Raw genomic sequence first — 23,932 nt, 5'->3', positions numbered from 1 at the left:
TTTATATATTCATTGCTCACTCTACTAATGTGATTAACCAAATTAGTTATTTTATATTAAAAAAGTGATGCAGCCAATCACATCAATGCAGTGCACAAAAGTGGCTGCACATAGAATTTTTGCAGTTTTAGATGATGTGTCATTGATTCTGATTTGCAAATAGAATTATTCAAATTAAAAAGTCTCCAAAAAAATTTTGTAAATAATATAATTTAAGTAAGTATAATTTTTGTTGAGATTTAATAGCAAATTGGAGGAAGATGATATGATGAATAATATTTTCCAATTTATTAACTTATCGGTACTATCTAATTTAGATGGATTTTTTATGTAGTTAAACTGTTAAGTCACATTTCCCTTGTGTCGTTATTAAAGATGGTACCCACCTAAGGTGTTTGTTTTCAATAATAATAATAACACAATTAATTTCTAATTCTGTTTTAAATTAAATATAATTTTTCAAAACAATTACAATGATCATAACATTATTTTTTTAAAATACATTCGTTTCGAAAGCTATACTGCCATTTTTTAGACGGAGAAAAACACCTAAATTGGACTTTCGTAATTACTGTTTTAACCCTAATCATCTCGTTTCAGATGGTATGAGATAAGATATTTTGTTAAAAATTGAATAAAATATTTTTATAATATTATTTTTATTTTGAGATTTAAAAATATTAAATTATTTATTATATTTTGAAGAAAAATTTAAAAAAATTATAATAATTATATAAAATAAGATAAGATAAGATAATTTAATTTTATATAATCCAAGTTAATTCGATAATTTACGTTTAGTTGAAAAAAAAAAAAAAAAAAAAAAAAAAAATGGAATTGAAGTTGATACCAGCTAATGGCCACTCTCTTTATCATGGACACTGAGGGGCACACAACCTCGTCCGAATCATACGATTCGAGTGCGTTCTCTCTCTATCTCTGATTGCTGGCAAGGTTCATAAATAAAACCCAATCTTCTGCCTTTTGATCGTCCTAGCACATTTTCTGCGTCCAATATAAGTCATTAAGTCTGCATTGTGATAGCTAATCTATCTGATTTTTGTTTTGGATCATTTTCATTCTCTAGGTTCGATTTGATTTTTCTTTTTTTAAAAAAAAAAAAAATTGTCAGTTTTGTATCGTTAACTCCCGTCTTTGTTTTCTTAACTTGTTGATCCGTTTTTGGTGGTTTTGAAGGGATAGAGAGGGAAAAAAAGTGTGATTCTGCGTTGGAGTGGTTAGAAGTTGGGGGGAGAAATGGGAAGGCTGTTTGTGATCTCTCTTGAAGGAAGCATCTATAGCTGCAAGCACTGCCGGACACACCTCGCTCTTTCTGATGACATTATTTCTAAGGTTTTGTTTCGATTCCCCATTTTTGTGTTGATCTTGAAGTTTCTGTCTTATTTGTTTGCTATCGCTGTTTTATACCTGAAGAATTGGAAGATACCCCCGGTCATTTTTTTGTGTGCGTTGCATGGCATATTTCTTATGTTTAGAGTTTAACCTTCTGATCCATTTTACTTCCAGACCTGGAAAATGGAGACAGGTCCCTTCAATTTTAAAGATGTTTGGTTTAAAAACTCCGTATTTTGTTTGCTTTGCCTTTGGCATCGCCATATTGAACTTCAAATTAATCACGAATTTTTTAGCTCTTCATTGGATAGCTTCTGACCGTAAAGCTAAAGCCTTTATTATGCTGTTATATTTTGTTTCGCTTTAACTACTCTGTCTATCTGTATAAGAACATAACTATCAGCATACAAGTCTTTTTTTATTTTTATTAAAGGCTATATTATTGTCTTCTGATTACTCAGGGCATCAGAGAGCCGGGCGTTTTTGCCCCAATTTAGAACTCGTTTTTCATGTTTTAAGCAATCAGTTTAATCAACATATGAAGATGTGAAATGACCTTTAGGTGATACTGCGCTTTGTGTCGTCTTTTCTTTGTCTTGGTGTGTTTAGTCTCCTCTTCCTTGTTATGTTTCCTACTGGATCTGAAATGATGAGCAGCATGCAGATGCTCTAACCCTTTGTTTTCCTGTATCCCAGACTTTTCACTGCAAGCATGGGAAGGCTTATCTCTTTGATAATGTGTAAGAGTCCATTGATTTTGGCATCTGTTACTATTAGTATTGAGCACATAAGTGCAGGCAGTAGCAATTATTTTGATGCGTACAATTCTACCATTATTGGATATAAGTGTGTCTCTACAGTGGCATGATATCAACCAAAATTATGCATGGTTGCATGATTCATGCGAGTCATGAGCTCGTTTCGTTTAACCATTCTCAATGTTGGAACTTGGTGCAAGAGCCTGCTTGAATGGGAATTTGTTATTGGCAGAGGATAAATCATTACCCCCATATTATTTACTTAGTCATTCCATATTCCAAGATGCTGTTTCTCAATAAGCATTCCTCTTAGTGATATGGGAAATGTAACGCTGCGAAACCAGCATGCCATGAAATAGCCAAAAATTGGACTTCATTCCTACCCATGAGTTGAAAAGCCTGCCTGTGGAAAGAATAGAGAACCTTTGCAATTGAGCTAGCCAGATTTTGTAACTACGCAAGAAAAATCCAAGCTACATCTGGGTTTATACTCTATAAGACTAACTATTGTTGTAATTTTAGCTCATGAAAATCATTATATAATGCAGGAACTTCACCCTCCTCTTGAATGTGAGATCCCATTCACCACTTTCCTATACTCAATCTAGGATATCACAAGCTTCCCACTGGTTGGCATGTTAACTTGTAGATGGCTAATCTCATCAACCATTGTATCCTAGGAATGCTCATACATAGATAATCTCATTTTGCAACTATTCATATGAATGCTTCAAGTAACATTTTGCTGTCCCAATGCATGACAGTGTGAATGTCACAGTTGGAGAGAAAGAAGAGCGCTTGATGATTACTGGAATGCACACTGTGGTTGACATTTTTTGTGTTGGATGTGGCTCGATTGTGGGATGGAAATATGTAAGATCTGCTTTTAAAATTCTTCGATTCAGTTTTTCAAAGGTTGCTCTTTAATTTTGAAACACACGTTCAGGAGGCTGCACATGAGAAAAGCCAGAAATACAAGGAAGGAAAGTTTATCCTTGAGAGGTAGCCTATTAGTGTTTGTGGTGGTTGCAAGATAACGTTTTGAGTGACGTTGATATTATTATTATTATTATTGAGCAGGTTTAAGGTGTTGGGTCCTGATGGAAGCAACTACTTGTCAGATCAGGAAGCCCTTGTTGGTGGAAGTGATGCTGATGATGTCTGACTAGCCATTAATTAAACATGGAAAGTGATTGAATGTTTTAATTGTACATTCTCAGCACCCTCTGTTCTTGCTTGAGTTCATGATTGGTACTTCCACCATCCTAGAACAATTTTGCAGATAGTATTAAAACACTGCCGTTTCTCTTACTAAAGTTATAATTCTAGCTTGTATTTGATTTTTCTTTAGCGTATTGATTGCTGGTGCTTCATTCAATCTACTGTTCACAAATGTATTGTGTCGATCCACAAGAAAATTGTTGGATCAAAACAAACACATGTTTGGAACTCCTTGTGACTTGTAGGCCAAGGAAACCCAGGCTTAGTTCATAGCAATGCCTGATCCCGGAGTCTCACTGATTTGACTTTGCCAATTTAACATGCATGATGGGCCAAAACATGGATGAGAACTTTGATGAAAAGATGGTGGTTAAAGAATAATAACGCCCGATTTGGATACAAAAGTCATTCAACTCATCTTATATAATAAATAATTTAATTTTTTAAAATTTTAAAATAATAATAATATAAAAAATAATATTATATTCAATTTTCATCTTATTTCAATTCACTATCCAAAACTTTCGTTAAATGGGATTATGGAAACCAGTCTTGTGCAAAACGAAAATTGAAAAAAAAAAAAAAAAAACCCAAAACATAACAAGCCACGTGCGAGAATGATAATTAAAAAATAAGAAAATACCTCTTTTTAATGTGTGGCCTTTCAAGATCAATTCAGGCCTAAATAATTGGAAATATTATACTCAATACTTTCAATATAATATTCGTGTGATATCGCTAATATAAAAGGTAATCTAAGTGGTTATTTTATGATTGCCGTGATATACATATTTGATCTTTAATTTTTTTTTATTAAATTGGATAGTCTAGTACGAAAAAAACTAAAAACAATATTAAATAGGTCCACATTGCCAGCATTTAATATTATAGGTTTTATATGATATATCTAATTTTTTAAATTATGTTATTTGATTATGCCAGACAACTAAATAACGGTAAATGATTCAGCTACAAAATAATTTTATAAAAGTATATTCACAAACTAACGTGTCTAAATATGGTACATCAAATTATAAATTTACTTTTATTATAAAGTAGATATAATCAACCGCATAAAAAGACTTCAGTTTGTGAAATAGATACTATCTATAAATGTTAGTGCTTCAATTCGAGTCTACTCAACCTAACCAATGATGGGTTGGTCTTGCTACTATCTCATTTTATAAATGAGTAATGCTAAATATGATTTTAGGGTATGCAACTTCCATGCATTCATTTTGAGAAAAATTGAGATCCATAATTGAAAAAATGATTTTTTTTTTATGTAAATCTCATATTTATCTTTTTTTTTTAATGGAATATACGTGACTTATATATTCTAAGATTGCAAATATAATTTCTCTTTATAAATACAAATACGATAGTTTTTATTACTCTTATGTTGCGTTTGGATAATGATATATTTTAATGTATTTTGTGAATATTAGTAAAAAAGTAATGATAGAATATTGAATAATAGTGAATATTAATAAAAATTAAGTATAAAATAATAAATAATAGTGAGATATTTTCATAAACTACCTAAACTAGACCCTCGTATTTAAAATGAAAAATAAGAAGTTGACGAGCAAGCTTTTAATAGTGAAATAAAAGTAAAATACTATTCACAAGTTAATATAGAAGATATAGAAATAATATTTACAATCGTAGAGTATATAAATACCACACGGTGCACACTCAATTTAAAAAAAAAATGAATAAATATAAGATTCATATAAAAAAAAAATTAATTTTTTTAATAATAAATAAATAAATTTCAAAATGAGTGATCCCACATTACTGTTGCATGTAACATGTACGAGTCAAAAGTCCGGACGATCTCAAAATGCCGATTCCGCGGCACTTCTTCCACTTCATGTTCTGCTTCAATAAAGCCGAGTTGACATTTCAAAATAAAAAAACCGAGTTTAGTTGGCGCGATATATTTCTCCCAAACCCTCAAAATTTCAGCTTCCTGTACGCTCCCAAACCCGCCCAAGGTGAGCTTACTGACTCTCGTTCTCCTTTTCTCCCAGTCCTGTTTGATTCCCGAGAAAATATAGGGAAAACTGAAGATCTCCAAAACCGATTATTGTGTTTTTTTCGCAAATTTTATCTTCCTTTCTTTTGAACTCTTCACTCGACAGTTTCGCTTTTCTTAAAGTGTTCTATTTGTCCTGCTTTCTTTTCAAGTTTTCTTTATACTTTCTTGGCAGCCAAACAGAGTTCAAATAATATACTACGTTGGGTTGCTGACAAAATTGTCGTTATAAGGACAAGAAAAATGGGACCAAATTGTGAATAGAAGGAGTTTTCAGATCTAACTATTTTTTGGGTCCCAAGGAAAGTCTAATCTGGTCTTCAACTATGTTAATAGAATTCTATATTTTGCTTATTCGAGGAATATGCATTTCTTTAACAATTTGGTAATTGAAAAAACAAGCACTCGAACCATCCGGTTTTGTTTGGTTGGTCTAGTTGGGGCGATTTACGAAACAGATATCAATACAAGATTAGTAGTTGTAAATTAGTCTTGTCATATATTATGCTGGAGTTTTCAATAGAAATTAGTGTTTTTAGTACTCTCGAGGAATAGGAATCATGGCTAAGGATCATGAATGCTAATAGATGGGTGTTTTTGGACCATGTTGCTTTTTTTACTTTGTTTATTTACTTATTGTCTTTCCAAGCAAGGCGCTTGCATTTTTATGAGCCATGCTCCATGGTTGAAACGCCATTTATTGTGTTAGACTTTCAAAGATGAAATTCTTTTCACTCATATGCTGTGATTGTATTATCTGTGGATTAAAATTTTATCTTATGCACGTAGCAGAGAATATAATTACATGTCTAGGTGGTTGAATTATACGGAGAATTTGGTTATTGCATGCAAACTTATATCTTTCTGCTTTTGATGATAGTTCTTTGAAGTAGAAGTTCTTTTTGTCATTATTATTATTATTATTATTTTTATAGAGGTATGAAGTTCAAGGCGTACCTCACAGAAAATGGTGTGAATCTCTTAGAGAAGAGGTTCCTACCAGCCCTAGACAAGATGGGGAAGATATGCCATCTCTACCTCACCAGAGACCACACAATGTTCCTTCACAACCTCCTCAACGGTGACGAAGTTCAATCCATTGCCCAGTTCCGCAAAGAAGCTCTCTTTGATGACTACCGCATCTCCAGCCAGAATGAGAATCGCATTGCCTTTACTGTAGACATTTCACTTCTCCACCGTGCCATTCGTAGTAGTGTCAGTATTTGTACTGAATTTGGAAGTGGGCCCACTAAGAACCGTCTCCAGATTAAACTGGTGAAAAAGCTACCTCCGAATTGTACTCAACCAATGCCTTTCCTGACCTTTGAAACCAAGGGTTATAAATCTGCCGTCATTCAAGATGTACCTATATCAAAACCCTTATCTAGAGATCAAGTTCTTGAACTTCAAACTGCCCTTGATATGGCTCAAGATTTGCCTCAGACGCTGGTTCAAGTTCAAGATTTGAATCAGTTGCAGAACTTTGTGGATCGGTTGAAGCATGTTGGTGATTTGCTAGACGTCTCTATTAGCAAATATGGGGATCTCTACGTGCAGATTTCCACAACATTAATCACGCTTGGTGCTGAGTTTCGGAAACTGTTGGTCATAGGAGAGCAATCGGATGAACCAGCTGAAGATAGAAATCTGAGTGCTCAGACTCGGTCAGTTAGAGCAATTTCAAGGGGAGATGCCCAATCTGTGCAAGTGAATGTGAAGCATTTTGCTAAGAGTCTCCATTGTCACTTGGCCAAGCCAGACTGTGCTTTCTATGGGATTGCTCCACAGGGTGCTTGCTTGACGGTGATATTTCAGTTCTTCATTGCTGGTTCCCGTCAGACTGATAAATCAATCAGTTTGCATTGTAGGCTTCCCGTACTCGACCCAGGTTCTAGTTGAAGGCAAATGAGATCACCGACTACGGATAATAGGCTCTATGGCTTTTGGCTATAATGGTCAGTATGATATATATCGACCGATTGCGATTCACAGTTGCAGGGGGCTCTGTAGTACACCATCATTTTGTGTCTGCCTGCTTTTCTCTTTTGTCAATATTACTTCTTTTTCATGCCGGGTTTTGTAAGTCCTAATTACGATTTATGTGACAGGAAAATGACGAGAAGATGTCAACGTGTGTCAAGATATAGATGTAAAAGTATTATCTGTACAGTTTGCAGATTGCCAGGTTTTTGCTAAAACGTTGATTCCATAATTTCCGTTCTACCTGTCCCGTTCCGGGCATTCTAGTACTATTCATCTTATAAAGGATTCGGGTTGTCTCGAACATTGCATATTTGGCATACAGAAATGCTGTGCATGTATCGTGCTTCTTTGACATAAAACAGGCTGAGCATTGATTCCGCTCCTGCCAACAATATCACCCACCTACCACCACCGATCCCTCTTCATGAAAGAGTGGCTTGCTCATACATCTTCCTCGCCGTTATGTTCAGAAGAAAGAAAGTGGCAAGGGACTCTGCAGCGGTGGAGAGGCTGCGCCTAATTCTATTGGCCTCTCTGCGCCATTAGCAAAGAGGAAAAAATCTAACGAAATTATTGAGAGGCTGTTTGAATACATGCATACCCATATATACAAATCTAACCAAACATGGACAAAGCGTCAAAAGAATCATATAACGTTGAAACGAAAGAGACATCTTGCACGTAATTCAGTTAATTCCAAGAATTATACAAGCGAGGCCTAGAGTGACACTATAAAATCCTGAAATGTAAAAATCTCATGCATAGAGGGACAGGGAGATACGATTGTTAAAGACCTAAATACCATAAAAAAGCAAGGCCACGGGACCCAAACCTAAAATTCCATTTTCACAATCGCATTAGAAACCTGAATTGATGACTGTGATGATGATGATCCAGACTGAAACCAATCCTTGGTACAAACAAGGGCCTCTAGTGTCACAGGATGCAATGAACTCCTGTAGTTATCCATCTTTCTTACTTCAGTGTCAAAAACACAGTCGGGGGAAACAGTACATACCGGTATCGACAAAACATCAGAAGCCATTTTTGATAAGGTTGGGTACTTCAGTTTGTTTAATTTCCACCAATCTAAAATGTCAAATTCTCGTGCACGAGGCAAAAGAGACTCTTCCAGGTACTGATCTAGTTCTGACTTCATGTGCTGGCTACTAGTGATCTCATTGATATAGGTTTCAAAATCTGAAAGCCCGTCCACAGTAGAAACATGGCTTCCTTCTTGAGATCCTTCTTGCTGTGTCTCTGTTTTGGTGATACCCTCATTACCTTCTTCAATTGCCGGTAGAGGATGTGCTTGCGCAATGTGCTCTAGAAAGAGTTCATGAACACTGTCCTTAACAGCCCTTATCCATGAGTCAGCATTCTCACCGTAGATCTTGGACAAGGTGAACTCCACCAGCTTCATTTTGAACCTTGGATCCAAAACTACAGCTATCGCTAAAACCAGGTAGCAATCTTTCCAATATTTATCAAATTTCTCTTGCAAAGGTTTGATTAAGTTGCTAACAAAGGGATCCTGGCTCGTGGCTGCATGTGTCAGCTCTATTTGAAGTTTAGAAACTTCAAGGAAAAATGTATTGGTAGCCGGGTAGCTTGGGCTAGTTAAGATGTTAGCTGCATCAAACAAATGCTTCAAGTATGTGCAGAGAGTTTCTATCTGTTTCCACTCATCCATTGATGGAGATATCTTGTAATCAGGATCAGCGGTATCCAAGCAATTGAAGACTTCCTTTAATTCACAGGCAGCTACTAGCATATGGTAAGTTGTGTTCCATTTAGTTTGGTCGTCAATTGAAAGGTCCTTTGAGCTAGGGACTTGAAGTTGTTGCTTCAGCTCAATAAACTTCTCTTTATGTGATTCTGAAGTATTCACGTACTTAACACTCTCCCGAAGTTTTTGGATTGTCTCCCTCATTGCCCCCAGAGCATCCTGTGCTAGACGACTAAGGACACGAGCATAGCAATTTCCTATCAGTAACTGACCATTGAGCATGAGTGGATTCCTAACAGAAAGAAGGCCTCTTAAATTTCCCATTGAAGTTTCATTTGAGAAGGATTGATCCACTGCAAGGGCAAACAGCCGACCCTTCAAATGCCAATCAGATAGGCAGGCCACAACCGCTTGATTGAAAGCATAGTCTGATTCAGGAGAAGGTACCATAACGACATTAAGGATCCGACGCTGTAGATTCCAATCACCATCAATGAAATACCCTGTTAGGAAAACATAGCCTAAAGTTTGATTTGAAGTCCATAAATCCAATGTAAGGCTGACATATCCAGGAATTCCACTTATAAGATTCCGTAGGCTTTGTTTCTCCTTTAGGTACACAGCCACACAATCCTCCTGAACAGTGTTGAAGCTCAGATTATTAAACTGAGGCTGAAGAGTCCGTATAAAGTCATTGAAACCGGCATGTTCCACAATGTGAAGTGGATAGTCATGCAGAATGATCATCTTAGCAATCTCATTGCTGCAACGGTCTTGATCAAAAGAAATGCTTGCCAATCCATGAGTTGCTCGGTGACGTTTTTTTGGTGGATCAGTACCACTTCCAGTACCCCCAGTTCTGGAGCCTGGAGTATACGGAGATTGCTGATTTTTCTGGCGGAATACTGGACAGATTCCCAAGGCAATATGTCGTTTAAGGTGGCTAGTGCCTGCTAGCTTTGAACCAGTAATGTATGCAAAAGACTTTTTGCACAGCTTACAGCATGCCCTTGTGCATCCAGGTCCAACAGTTTCTATTGTGAAGTGTTCCCAGACAATAGACTTCTTTCTCCTACGCTTATTAGGTGGAGCTTCTAAACACAGTGGCTCATAGTTCTCAGTAGGCGTAATTGGGTAATCTATCTCCATGGAAGGTGGTGTCCTAAAAAGTAAGAGCGCAGCATTAGAAAGGGCATGAATAGTGGATATTCAAGAATAATATATTTGGTGTAAAATATGCACTTCTATCATAGGTAAAAAGAGGATAATTATCATAATTTGGCATTCAACGGCCATATTTTACAAAGTACCCAACCGATTGCGCAACATTTTAAAACAAAAGGACAATGTGCATTCTGTGTACTGAAGATATACGGTATACACAATCAAAGGATTCATCCTCTAGCCTCCCGCATGAACATATCAAAATGAGTTATACCCTTGAACGTGAGAAAGCATATAATTGGAAGAAATTAATTTCTTTGTAAAGAAAAGGGATCAAAGGATTAGCTGCAATCCTGCAGTAGATAACAAGTGGTAAGGCTTTGAAAGATGATCCCACGTACATCAACCGGATTCAATATTCAAACCAATCCCACTAATTTGCTATTGATTCCAATTATTACATCCTCTTAAACAATGATAACCACAAATCAAATTTGTCACACTTAAAACGAAGAAGCTATGACCTGAGTTCCATGTGGCCCACAGTTCCCACTTAGGGAACATGAGTGATGTTTCAATTACAAGTAGCTTTAGCCAATTGCCTATGGGCCAAATGGCACTACTCTCGGTCTTTGGGAGCGATGGGGGTACAATGCTGGGGTTCAATCCCCCTACTAGGGCTCTATTGTGCCCTCCAAATTGCCTAGCAAGAAAAAAAAATTACAACTCCCTCCAATGATTTGAGGGACACTAAACTTGTCAATTTGCACCATAAACTACCAGATTTTGGCAATTTGCACCCTCGCACGACTGTTATTATTGTGCTACGTGTCCCATTTTTATTGATCTTAGCAATCAAATCTTGATCGATGAGACAAATTTCCAAAATCTGGTCATTTATGGTGCAATTTGGCAGTTTTGGTAGTATATGATACAGAATGCAAAAGCAAAGGTAGCTTGGAGGAGCAAATTGTAATTTCCAGAAAGGGAAAAAAACTGAAGGCTCCAACATAATTTTAGCATCTAGAAAGATGAATCAACACATTAATCCAAAATGAAAAATAAAAAAAGTTTGAAAGGTATAGAACACAAATATTTTCTCAAATAATTAGTTAAGGTGACATATGTACTCGTGTACAACAAGTTACATATAACATTTGACACCAAGAAGTCTGAGAAAGATGGTTGATGTGAGAATATCTACGGGGACAACCCAGAGAAGTGGGATGCTCAAGACCAGTCTGTTGCACTTCAACATAACATGCTGATAATCCAGATGCAAGAGAAAATAAAGAAAAGGGAATAAAATAAACTATAGAAGGAAAAGGAAAAAAAGGGAAAAAAATGCCATAGCAATAAACCACCAATATATTTTTTTCTAAGACAATAATCCAAATTTAAAAGTAAGTTTTCTCAACAATTTATTTATAACTTTTCTCAATCTATAGCACTGCAAATATGTATAACAATGCCTGGATTAAGAAATAAAAAGCGACACAAATCTTCAGGAATAGATGACCAATATGTTAAGATGTCAAATACCAGTCCAAGTAGACAGAATAACCATGCATGAATGCATGTCAAGAAAAGATTACTCATAAATACTTATAAAAAGAAAAGAAAAGAAGAGATAGTCATAAATATAGCATAATCAACATGTCCATATTAGTAGAATGGGTGATTGTTGATGTGAATGAGTCATTTACAATTAAAAGAAGGATAGATAATTCATTCTTGCAATTTGAGCCCGACACAGATGTGGCCAGGGCAGAGAAACATCACAATGAGTTTGGCTGTTGAGAGAAAGGTCTAATGAGCACACTAGTTAGGAGACACTAGTTAGGATAGAATTATAAAACTTTAACGCATACATGGGCACGATAATAACAATTTCAGCACTTTCCATGCAAGTTGATACTTGATAGTTCCATTCTTCTTCTCATTATTTTTTTTTTTAAGGGACGAAAATATTCAGAGCCTTCTGTCTGTAACACTATCTCACGCCATAACCACCTGAGCTACAGCTCAGGGGCAGATTGGTCATTAAATACACTTAAAAATAAAAGAAGCCCCCTTTTTCATTGGTTTAACAGTAGAGGAGATTGATGCTTAGCAAAATATGTACTCATCCCGTTTTTTGGACACGACGAACATTTTGGGCCATCAAAAGGAGCCCATTGGACATAAATTTTAATTTACTCGAACCATGGAATCTCAAGACCCTTATGGAGAAACTTCTATCTTTAGACCCCAGAGAGAGTAATTTCAAGGACGTTTACAAACATCTTCCAATAGAAACGCTTGTTCTAAGCGTTCGCAACTCAGATCGGCCACGAGCTTCAACCCAAACTTAAAACCTCTAAACCCTAAAAGGGCATAATCTTACCCTATGCAATCAGTCTAACCTATAAGTGCAATACACACATACATACACAGGGATATATCGGCCTAAAACTCCCCAACACAAGCTACAGAAACTGAACCAAGAGCTCAAAACATGGATTAGAAACAATAAGTTGGAAAAACCCAGAAACCTAAGTTCTAACTATCAAAACCGCCACACGGCCAAAAACCAAATTGAAGAACCAAAAATAGCCACAATAATCACAGAAACACGAAGAGGAAACAAAAAAAACTCAACATAATCAATCAACAATGAAAGAAAAGACAAATTAAAGAAAAAAGATAAGGAATTCTTACAATGAAACGAGGACGCGTAAATTAACTCCTCGATGCAACTCCGAGTCTAGGGTTTTGAAATTTCGTTATTTTTTATCTTGTTTTGTTAAAATTTTCAAGATAAATAAATATTTAGAAAAATGAAAATTTTCAAATAATAGGGAGTAGAGGGAGGTAGAAGACGAAGTTGATGGGCTTGAGCTTTTTTTGAACGGATGGAAGGTTCAGAGCTTTGAGAACAAAAAAAAAAAAAAAAACCCTAATGGACCCTAAAGGGGCTAGGCCTTCTTTTATTTCTTTATTTTTCTTTGTATTGGGTGGGAGTTGTCGTGAATGGGAAGGACAATGGTAGGTGGTGAATGAAGTAACTCTCGACGAGGTATAAAAATAAAAATAAAAAGCTGGATTTTTGGATTTTGGACTTCTTCTAGTTCTAGGGGTCCATCTCTATGTTATGGAATATATATTTATAATAATAATAAATTATTATTATTATTATTGTTTGATGGACCACCGAACCCATCTTATTATTATTTAGAACCCACCCACCTTCAAGGTGGGGATTTTGGACCGTTCGATTTCTTTTGTGGAGCCCACTTGATTCGTTTTAACGGCGGTGCCGGGTTTCGTGGAATTTAGTCCCAAGGGTAACTGTAATACTGTATCGCATTTTATCACCAAAAGTTGCACTTAATTAAATTAAAACAGTTTAAAAATAAATAAATTATACGGTACCAAGAAGTTCTCTAAATCTCTAAAACAAGTTTCAGTGTTTTTTCTTTAAATATTTGTGTTGGTTGTCGAGCTTTAAGGGCATTCCCAATTGTTATCTAAATTCGATCTTATCTATTTAGCTAAGAAAAAGTTACTTTATCTATTTTAATTAACGGCTGTTATAATACGTTCTATATTAATTTATCTATTTATTGTCCATATTATTTAAATATAACTTTTATTTATATTAAAAAAATTATAATTATTTCTTCTGACTACAAAAAATTTGTAATATCTCGTATATTTCAATATTTGCAATGTTATGTCATATATTAAGGTGATTGCAATTGTTAAAAAAAAAAAAAAAAAGGTGATTGCATTGTGTCTATCCACGTTTAATATGACAAAAATAAACTATAAAAAATTAAAATTCAAAATAAAATCAAAATAAGTATGTTATGAAAATATTTTTATATTTACTATGGGTTTGTTTTTATCACACTTGGAGTTCTTAGAATTATGTTAATAGTAATAAAATTATTTGAGTTAAGATGCTTTATTAGGTTTTGAGAAATGAGAGAGAAAATAAAATTAATAAAAATATTATAAAGTTAACAAATTGTTTGGGTATAATTTTAATTTTAATATAACTGCTGTTTTAAAATTTGTAAAATTTGTATTGATTTTTTTTTAAATTTGTAAAAGTTGAATTAGTTTTTGTGTTTTGACAATGATTAGGTAATGATTATATGAAAATTTTAAAAATTAAAAATATTTTGTATTTGAGTAATATTTAGGAATAAAATTATAATAAATTTAAAAATTTTGAGAATTATGTGTCCAACCGTCCCCTTATAATTAAGGGAGTTGAGAATTAAGGGTGATTTTTTTTATCACTAAAAACAAAGCAATATATATATATATATATATAGGCAAATGAAAATAAATTTGTAAAAATAATAAGGAAAGAGAGAAGGAGGGAGAAATAAAGAATAAAAAATGATTAGATTGATTAATAGTTGAAGCTAAATATAGAGATAAGGTTGGTTTGACTCAAATGCAAATCATCTTTCTTTTTTCACCATCTTATGGAACTCAGTTTTTAACATTTTATTAGCTACTTTGCACATGCAACTAATTTAATTAGCTCTTCTTTTTTGTTGGTGCAACAAAACATTAATGGACCAGAATATACTCTTTCTCGGAAAGAGAAACATGATGCAGACGAAAATGAAGACCTCGTTTGTTTTTACAAATTATTATCATCTCATATCATCTAATTATTACAATTTTTTTAAATTTTAAAACAAAAATAATATTAAAAATATATATTGTAATAATATTTTATTCAATTTTCAATTATTATCTCAACTCATATAATTTCATCTCAAAACAAACGAGTCCTAATTGTCTGATGATAAACAAAAAGAAGATACAAATAGATAAGAAAAATTTTAATAGAGAATGTATGTGCAAACCTTTCATTAAATAGAAAAAAGTACAATTTTAATAAGAATATTATTATAAATTTAAGAAAATTTAAAAATAAAATTAACTACAATCGCAATCCAATCCACGGATAAACACACGCATCCATCATCGTTTGATTCAGAATTTCCTAATGCGTCTACCGACTTCCAATACATTTTGGGAGGGGAAAAAAGAAAATGAAACAAAGAATAAATATATTCGCGAAGTGTAAGCATAAATGAAGTAAGAGAGAGAATAATAGTTAAAGTGGGTCTGGAATTATCGAAGTTATCACATGAATTAGCATGGAACCATAAGAATACCACCGATCTTACATACGTTTTGTGTGAAGTACCTGACAATTCATTGAATTGTATTCACTTGCGCAAGATGGAAGCGAATGAACTCGTTTTTTGAAACAAAACATGGATTGCAACAGAAGAAATGCACAGTGGGTGTGGAATTTGAAGAGAATAAATTGAGAACTTATCAAAGAGAGAAAGAAAAAAGAAGAAGAAGGAGGAGGAAGATACAAACCATATTTATATATATACAAGAACGTCTGTCTTGATAAGTAGTTAACTCTAAAGAGAAATCGTATTAGGGTAAAACCAGATGCAGAGCAATTAAGTCCAGGCTTGCCATGTTCTCCCACAGCTTTCTTGAACTTGTACGTACGCTCCATCTAGATGCTGGAAGGGAGAGTCAAGGAGATGAAGTTCAAGAAAGCCGTGGAAAAGCATGAAAGGACTTGGGACACCTTCATGATGACCTTCACCCATCTTTAACATTTAGTTAGATGGAGAACAGAGAGAGAGAGAGATTGTCTTTGAGGATCCCTAGCATATATATAGGAGATGTGGAAGACTAGTGGACTGCAGAGTTCATTCACGAAGGCGTACCATATGAACAGAAACTACCATGGTTGGTGCATGCCACCATTTGTTTGCGAGTGCCCCACCTCTCAGTAGATTGTATGCGCATGCGACATGGGTTGAGAGGAAAACCAACAAAAAAAGTAGAGCATTTTATGTAATGTACAAACCAAAGAAAAAACAAAGGACAAAGACATTAAGTACTGTAGAAAACTATAAAAATAACCCATCCCATCACATGCAAACACGTGCTCATTATCAATTTTTTTTTGTTTTTATTTTATTTTATGCAGAGGCTGGATATTATTATTCCTCGACCTTGTATGGTCCCCCAACATTAGTGTTTGCAATTACATTAGATTTGGAACTAAAACAAAGCATTCTCCCCCCCTAGAAACTATGCCCATAGCACAACAGATCATGCCTTAGAGCTAACCAAGCACTTAGCTAGGATTGATAATTGTATTTATTGTGTATCAAAAATTATAATTCTGGCTAGGGAATCCATTTGTTAATTAATGCATAAAACATTCCTCTTGAAACTATGCCCATATTAATAGCTACGGTCATTACACACAATTAACAATCATTATTTGGACAAAGAGTGCTACAGTCATAAAGGGATTACACAAAAATAATTATACAAATTGACGTGACTTTATGGGATCCATCATATATGCTTTACAATAAAATTAAATTTACAGTCTAACAAACCATATCAAATTACGTCAATTTATGAAATTATTTTTATATAATCATGTTGTGGTTAGAGTATTTCTTTATTTGAAATTCTATTTTTTTTTTTTGGGGGTGGATTTAAGATACATGATACTTTGTTTCACTAGTTGGAGCAATTTAGAATATTTAGGCTGTATTTAGATGTTAAACTGAGTTGAGTTGATATAATAAAATATTGTTAGAATATTATTTTTTAATATTATTATTATTTTAAAATTTAAAAAAGTTGAATTGTTTATTATATTTTATATTAAAATTTAAAAAAATTATAATAATAAATTAAAATAAATTGATATGGATTGACGAAGCCAACGTACCCTTAGATGCTTCTAAATTAACCATTTGAAAGGAAATAGCATGGAAATGGCAAAAATTGAAGCCGATTTATGCAAATGAGGATAAGGATAATTTAATGGCCTCGGATTTGAGAGTTGATAATGGTAGATTGTACTCGCAAAAAGTAAAGTAATGATGGCTGCTTGTTATTCACGAGGTCGATTTTAACGAGTCACGGGCGGTTGGATTCGTGGCACGGGCACTCTGCCGTTGCCAGAAGAATGCTGCATCCTACAGGGAAATTCTGTGCCTTTCTTACTTTCTTCTTCTTTTTTAACAAATATTTAATTTGACGTGGATAAAATCTAATACGTAAGGTTAAGATAGATATATGAATAATAAAATTTAATTATTTCATCCGTTTAAATTTGTTGAAATAAATTATCATTTTACATAATATCAAAAAATAAATGTTGAATTCGAATTCCAACTCCACATTTTATCTCATGTTATTAAATATTCAAACCCATGAAAGCAATACCAACATCATCTGGATACCACCAATAGCAATAATATGCATAGCGTTGAGTGCCATAACACCATCTATTATACACAAAGTATGTTGCAAAGAAAGCATCTTAACAAATGGACCCAATCACCATGGGGCCTATGAGAGCACTAGAGGGCTCGACAAGTGAGAAAATCCCTAGCATGCATGATTGTTGTTGGACCCATTCGTTGAAGGGAAGTCTGACTTCTGTATAAGAGAGAGTGTTAAGATATAAATATAAATAATAAAATCTATCTATTTCAATCAACTTAAACTTTTAGAATAATTAATAATTTCACACGTAAATAGTTGAGAAAAAACCCAACATAACCAATAATGTTGGGGCTTAAAAGCTCAATGCAGGGTAGAGGTGGGCAGCGGGTCCCCGCCCCTGCTGCCCCGCCCCGCTTCCGCCCCGCATCCGTTAGGCGGGGCGGATCACCCCGCCCGTCAGATGCAGGCGGCGGGGCCACCCGCCCGTATCTGGGGCAACATCCAGGGGGGCGGGCTGGGGTGATCCCCGCCCCGCCCCGGATATATAGATATAATTATAATTATATATAATTATATTATATACGTTATTTACATATATATTAAAAAAAAAAAAAAACCCAGGCATGAAACGACGTCGTTTCATGCCTGGGTTTAAAATTCCCAGACTTAAAACTGAAACCCAGCCCCCCCTTTCTCGCCTCTGCCCCCCGATTTCTTCTTCTCCCTCGCAGCCTCGCTCACTCTCAGTCGCTCTCGCCTCTCTCTCTCTCTGAGTTACTTCTCGCAGCCGCCGCCCGGTCCGACTATCTGCATTGCCATCCCCGTCGCACGACTCGGACTCTCACCCGGTTCCTCTCTCTTCATCTCCGAAGGTAAGAAACCCAAATTCGACACTTTAATTTTTTTGTGATTTACATATTTAATGGAGATTGGAGGAAGGATGGGGTTTATCGGAGATGGAGGATGGGATTTTGTGAATTGTGTGCTGTGGAGTTTAGATTGTGCATGTGGTTTGAACTTTGAAATTTTGAATGACTCCTATGACCCGTGAATTGTGTGCTGTGAATTGTTTTTTTTTTTTTTTTTTGCATTATATAATGTGTGTAAATCACTGAATTTCAATATTATTGTGTCTAATTAATTCGGATTGGAGCCCTAAATTAATTTAGGGTTTCGGATTTTAGGGCTCCAATCCGAAACCCTAAATTAATTTAGGGGTTTAATCTTTAAAATTGCTATGCACTAGGGGTTTAAAAAATTAATTTAGGGGTTTAAAAACAGAATTTCATGTTTCCTACCAAATTGAACAAAAAAAAAAAAAAAAATGCACTAGGGTATTTCGAAATTCAATATAATGAATTAAGATGAAATATATATATATATATATATTTATATATATATATATGAAATTATGAATGTCAAGTGGTACTTTTTTTTATTCTACTTTTTTTTTATGTTCATTATAATTTATATAGTTGCTATGCTTTAGTCTTTCAAGTTATATATATATATATATATATATATATATATATATATATATTATGAATGTCAAATTCATTTGAACACAAAAGAGAATTTGCATAAACATGTCGTTTTAGTAAAAAGAAAGCATTTAGGGTGACAAGACAAAGCCCTCAACAAATTTGGAACATTCATACTAACACAATAATTATGGTGCATGCCCATTATCGATATGGACATCCATCCTTTTGTAAAGCGACCATAATCATTATTATTCATTCATATCAACATCACATCCCTTATTTCGAGTTTATTTCTAGACGTTTCATTTTTATTGTATTGTATTTAATTTATTTATTTAACTTAATATGCTTGGATGTGATCATTTTTCTTAATATGTTGGTTCAAATTTGTCTGTTTTGAGTTCGGGAAAATAATTAAAATAGTACAATAAAAAATAACTAAAACCACTATAAGTCTTTTTATAACTTGAATAATTCATGTGTCTTTTTAATGCCTAAAATTTATGACTTTAAATTTTTTACAATTGTTTGATGAATTATATGGTCTAATTTTTTATTCTACTTTTTTTTTATGTTCATTATATATTTGTTATGTTTTCTATAATTTCAGATTTGTTGTTTGCTTGAATTCATGGATATGCTAGCAGATTCTAGTGCGAGCTCTCATTTCCAGGCCTAGGGCACCCCTACCCCTACCCCTACACCTACACCTACACCTACACCTACACCTACATCTACACCTACCCCTCCTACTCAAACCCCTACCCCTAGCCCTACGGCACCTTGCCCCACCCCCACCCCCAAGCCCAGCAAGAAACCTGCTTCAATAGTTTGGAGTCATTTCACCAAACTAGAGGGTGGTGACTCAAGTAACCCCCAAGCCAAGTGTAACTATTATGGGAAAATTTATGGATGTCACTATAGGAAACATGGCACCTCACAATTAAAGGTGCACTTAGAAGAGCAATGCAAAAAAAGTCCAATATTAAGATCATTACAAGACAAAAGTCAATCTAGGCTAGAAATTGGACTTTAAAAAATGGCAGATGGGACTAGTGGGGGTGCAACTTTGAGATGGTATACTGAGTATGATCCCGATGAGTGTAGAAGACACCTAGCTCGTATGATCATAATGGATGAGCTACATTTTCAAATTGTTGATGGGAAAGGGTTCCAAGCGTATTCTCGCTACTTGGAACCAAGGTTTAATATTCCTTCTCGCCACACGGTGACAAATGATGTAAAAAAATATTATTACATTGAAAAGGAGAAGTTGAGGGGTCAATTGGCGGATCAATTTGTTTGTCTCACCACTGACACTTGGACATCGATCCAAAATTTTAATTATATGTCTTTGACTGTGCATTTTATTGATTGTCATTGGACATTGCAAAAGAAAATTATAAAATTTTGTAAAATCACCGATCATAAAGGTGAGACAATTGGAAAGGCCTTGGAGGCCGCAATAAAGGAATGAGGGTTGACCCGAGTGGTTACAGTCACAGTCGATAATGCCTCGTCTAACGATGTTGCATTGGGACATCTAAAGACCTATCTTAGAGAGGCAAATAAGACACTCATGGGTGGTGAGTGTCTGCATGTGAGATGTGCGGCACATATTCTGAATCTGATTGTCACTGATGGTTTGAGGGATCTTCATGACTCGATTGCTCTGGTTAGGACTGCTGTGAGATGGGTGAGATCTTCTCCTTCAAGGTTGGACAAATTCAAGGTTACTGCGAGATCTGCGGGCCTAACATCTAAGATGGGCCTTTGTACTGATATGCCTACACGATGGAACTCAACATTTCTGATGTTGGAGGCGGCCCAAGAATATAAGCTGGCATTTACATTATTGGGTGACGAAGACATCCAATATGTTAAATATTTTGATGATCACGGGGGATTGGGGAAACCCGTAGAGGATGATTGGGAAATTGTAACTAATTTTGTAGAGTTTTTGAAGCTTTTTTACGATGTCACCACGAGGCTATCTGGAACTTTGTACCCTACATCCAATGTTGTATGTCAGCAAATATGTAGGGTAAAAGAAGAATTAGATGACATGGTCGCAGGTGGTCACATTAGGATGCAGGAGATGTCATTGATTATGAGGACAAAGTACGACAAGTATTGGGGAGATTTAACGAATGCTAATATTTTGTTATATGTAGCTGTCGTCTTTGACCCGAGGTATAAGTTGGATGGCATGATATTTGGATTGGGCCTTGCGTACGGGCAAGTATGGGCAGAGCTTATTGCAGCAAGGGTTCGAGAAACCCTTACTAGATTATTTGATGAGTTTTCCACCCTGCGGGGTGGTAATATTGCGGCACCTACACCTACCTCCTCAGCCTCAAGCTCACAGTTTCCTGAAGTCGAGGTTGGGAAAAGACGTAGATTGGAGTGGGGTGAGAGGTATGAGCAGACCCCCTTCCTTCGGAGTTCCGTAGAGGCTCAGCCAGAGATAGACAGATACTTAGCAGCAGAGATTCTACCATTTTCACGAGATTTCGATATATTAAGTTGGTGGAAGGTGAATGCCGTGAAGTATCTCATCCTTTGAGAGATAGCCCGCACACTTTTGGCCATCCCTGTTAGCACAGTAGCCTCAAAGTCGGCCTTTAGCACAGGAGGACGTGTATTAAATTCATTTCGGAGTTCATTAGCTCATGTCACTGTGGAGGCTTTGATTTGCACGCAGAATTGGATCAAGGGAACTCCAATTCATGTTTCAGATGTTTTTGAGTATGAGAAGGCCGACGTCGAAGAGGATAGTGATGATCAGTCTGGATCTGGTATTTATTTTAATTTCATTTTCTAATTTCTTATTTTAATTTATTTATTTTCATTTAATTGGTATTCATTAATTTGATTTCAAATTTAATACTTATAGTGATACATGAGACGACGTCTACGGCTACCTTCGATGCAGTATGACTTTGAATTGGACCCACCATTGTCATGGTTTGCACAATTTCTTCCATAATTGTTTTTTGCATTTAAAATTTTGTTTCATCTTTATAACTTTTTAATTCTAATTTGTTTTATTTTTAACTTATTAATATTTCAGGTTTTATAACTTATTGACTTTTATGATCTTGATTTTCAGTCTCACAGCAATCGACATAACTCACCACTCAGTGAACTCACCGCTACGGCTCCACCCCAAAATCAAATTGATCAAATTGAAAAATTATGATTTTGTTAATTTATAATTAATTGTAATGTTGCTACAATAGTTAATTGTACAATTTGTAATATTTATTTCTTTTAGAGGAGTTTTTACTTTTTAATAGTGTAATAGTTTATTAGTTCTCTTAATTTGTATAATTGTAAACAAAATATTTTAGCATAGTACCTTACTGCCTTAGTGATGATTACTACTTAATTAGTTAATAACGTAATAGTTCAATCTATGATTCTATATATATATATATATTTTCCTATTTTTAAATCTATATACTTTTTAATCTAAATAATGGGCTCAAATGGCCCAAAAACGAATTCTGGGCTCAAAGTGGCCCAAAAACTGATTCTGGGCCATTTAGGGCCCAGAAAAATGTACTGGGCCAAAGGCCCAGTATGGGGTACGGGGGGTGCTGACGGGTGGGGATCCACCCCTGCACCCCGCCCCAGCAGACGAGGGACCCCGCCCCGCCATGTGGGGGTGGGGTCCGGGGAGAAATTCCCCACCCCCGCATATGCGGGGGCGGTATCACCCTTAATGCAGGGTGTGCAATATGGGTTGGATCCAAGACCCAAATATAATAAATTAATAAAAATAGTCTGTTTATAAAATAAATATGAAGTAAATTTATAAATTAACAAATTTGATTTGAAATTTATCTGTATGCCTAATACTTTCCTATTGTATTAGTCAAAAGGAAAATGAAATGAGAGAAAAGAAATCAATGGGAGAGTCGGGAACATCGAAAGGAAAACAACTCTTGCTACTTTTGATCATGAAGTTGGTGGAGATAAATCGGAAAAAAATTAAAACTCCGGAAAGAAACCTTTACGGTGGAGGAGGTTTGGATATTGAGTTAATATGAAAGTTAAAAATTAAATAAAATATTGTTAAAATATTATTTTTATTTTGAGATTTAAAAAAATTAAATTATTTATTATATTTTATTTAAAAAATTATAATAATTATATGAGATAAGATAAATTGAGATAAATTGAATTCTAAATCTAAACAAAGCCGAAAGCCTACTCTGCCAAACAAGGCACATGAGATTTTTTTTTGTCCTCTTGTACTTTGTAGTCGCTTAGGAAACTTCATTGGCATTGGAAATTTGGAAGCATTTTGTGTGGGGTTCCTCTACTCATAAGCTCACCACTTTCCGCGATACTATTGCTTTATTGTTTGTTTCAGTCATTTTAATTTATAGAAATAAAAGCGAAAAAGATCTTATAACGCTTGGTGAAGAAATCTTGATAATAATTCTAAAAGATAAATGTTATAGGGAAATTTTAATTAACATATTATTTATTATTTTTATCATTGTATTTAAATGCAGGCATATTTAAATATTTAAATAAAATTATAAAATTAACGAATCATTAAGTGATGATACACGTATAAGACTTCCTTGAGAAATTTCTCAAAGCTTCCCAATGCCAACACCGGAATTGTTCTTTCTTATTCAACGATAATCACTTTAAATATATGCGCATGTGTGCGTTTGTAATTGGTAGATCAAATTTTATACTTATCACTTGTTAGCCACGATGGCCTATTAGATGGAATATACCTCTCAATAGACCTTATTTAAATAAAAATAAGAGGATATTTAGAATATGATTAGAGAAAATACACGTTACTCCACGCCTACTCTTTTAAATTATCACTCCAATTTTAATAACAAATTTCTCTAAGAATTAAAATAATCAAAAT

General features: G+C 34.7%; 3 protein-coding genes across 6 annotated transcripts; 2 read left to right on the top strand and 1 right to left on the bottom strand.

The window, feature by feature from the left end:
- The first annotated feature begins 835 nt into the window (after window positions 1-835).
- Window positions 836-3,461, top strand: LOC121261696 (protein yippee-like). Of its 4 annotated transcripts, none has more exons than XM_041164192.1 (6): window positions 836-949; window positions 1,204-1,353; window positions 2,050-2,093; window positions 2,876-2,984; window positions 3,058-3,113; window positions 3,192-3,461. In XM_041164192.1, exons 2-6 carry the CDS (start codon window positions 1,258-1,260, stop codon window positions 3,274-3,276), a joined length of 390 nt encoding a protein of 129 aa, XP_041020126.1. In that variant the 5' UTR covers window positions 836-949; window positions 1,204-1,257; the 3' UTR covers window positions 3,277-3,461. The 4 variants fall into 4 exon arrangements, with proteins under 4 accessions (XP_041020126.1, XP_041020118.1, XP_041020142.1 ...); XM_041164184.1 differs by having other exon boundaries at window positions 869-920; XM_041164208.1 differs by lacking the exon at window positions 836-949 and adding an exon at window positions 959-1,028.
- Window positions 3,462-5,236: 1,775 nt separating this feature from the next.
- Window positions 5,237-7,549, top strand: LOC121260383. Its single transcript, XM_041162240.1, has 2 exons — window positions 5,237-5,332; window positions 6,309-7,549. Exon 2 carries the CDS (start codon window positions 6,313-6,315, stop codon window positions 7,270-7,272), a length of 960 nt encoding a protein of 319 aa, XP_041018174.1. The 5' UTR covers window positions 5,237-5,332; window positions 6,309-6,312; the 3' UTR covers window positions 7,273-7,549.
- A 463-nt stretch (window positions 7,550-8,012) lies between these two features.
- On the bottom strand, window positions 8,013-13,258 carry LOC121258476 (zinc finger BED domain-containing protein DAYSLEEPER-like). The gene is made up of 2 exons (XM_041160003.1): window positions 12,950-13,258; window positions 8,013-10,247 (listed from the first exon to the last, which is right to left on the bottom strand). The coding sequence occupies exon 2, from the start codon at window positions 10,232-10,234 to the stop codon at window positions 8,189-8,191; it is 2,046 nt and encodes a 681-aa protein (XP_041015937.1). The 5' UTR covers window positions 10,235-10,247; window positions 12,950-13,258; the 3' UTR covers window positions 8,013-8,188.
- Between the last annotated feature and the right edge of the window lie 10,674 nt (window positions 13,259-23,932).

This window comes from Juglans microcarpa x Juglans regia, chromosome 1D (assembly GCF_004785595.1).
Source record: "Juglans microcarpa x Juglans regia isolate MS1-56 chromosome 1D, Jm3101_v1.0, whole genome shotgun sequence".
NCBI lineage: Eukaryota > Viridiplantae > Streptophyta > Magnoliopsida > Fagales > Juglandaceae > Juglans > Juglans microcarpa x Juglans regia.
Note: the sequence above shows the minus strand (reverse complement) of the source record. Positions and strands in the feature narration are given on the sequence as shown.

Coding starts and splice junctions, on each gene's coding strand:
- LOC121260383 (XM_041162240.1), top strand. CDS start 6,313: ATGAAGTTCAAGGCGTACCTCACAGAAAATGGTGTGAATCTCTTAGAG.
- LOC121258476 (XM_041160003.1), bottom strand. CDS start 10,234: ATGGAGATAGATTACCCAATTACGCCTACTGAGAACTATGAGCCACTG.
- LOC121261696 (XM_041164192.1), top strand. CDS start 1,258: ATGGGAAGGCTGTTTGTGATCTCTCTTGAAGGAAGCATCTATAGCTGC. Junction 2,094..2,875: donor GCTTATCTCTTTGATAATGT/GTAAGAGTCCAT, acceptor AATGCATGACAG/TGTGAATGTCACAGTTGGAG. Junction 3,114..3,191: donor GGAAAGTTTATCCTTGAGAG/GTAGCCTATTAG, acceptor ATTATTGAGCAG/GTTTAAGGTGTTGGGTCCTG.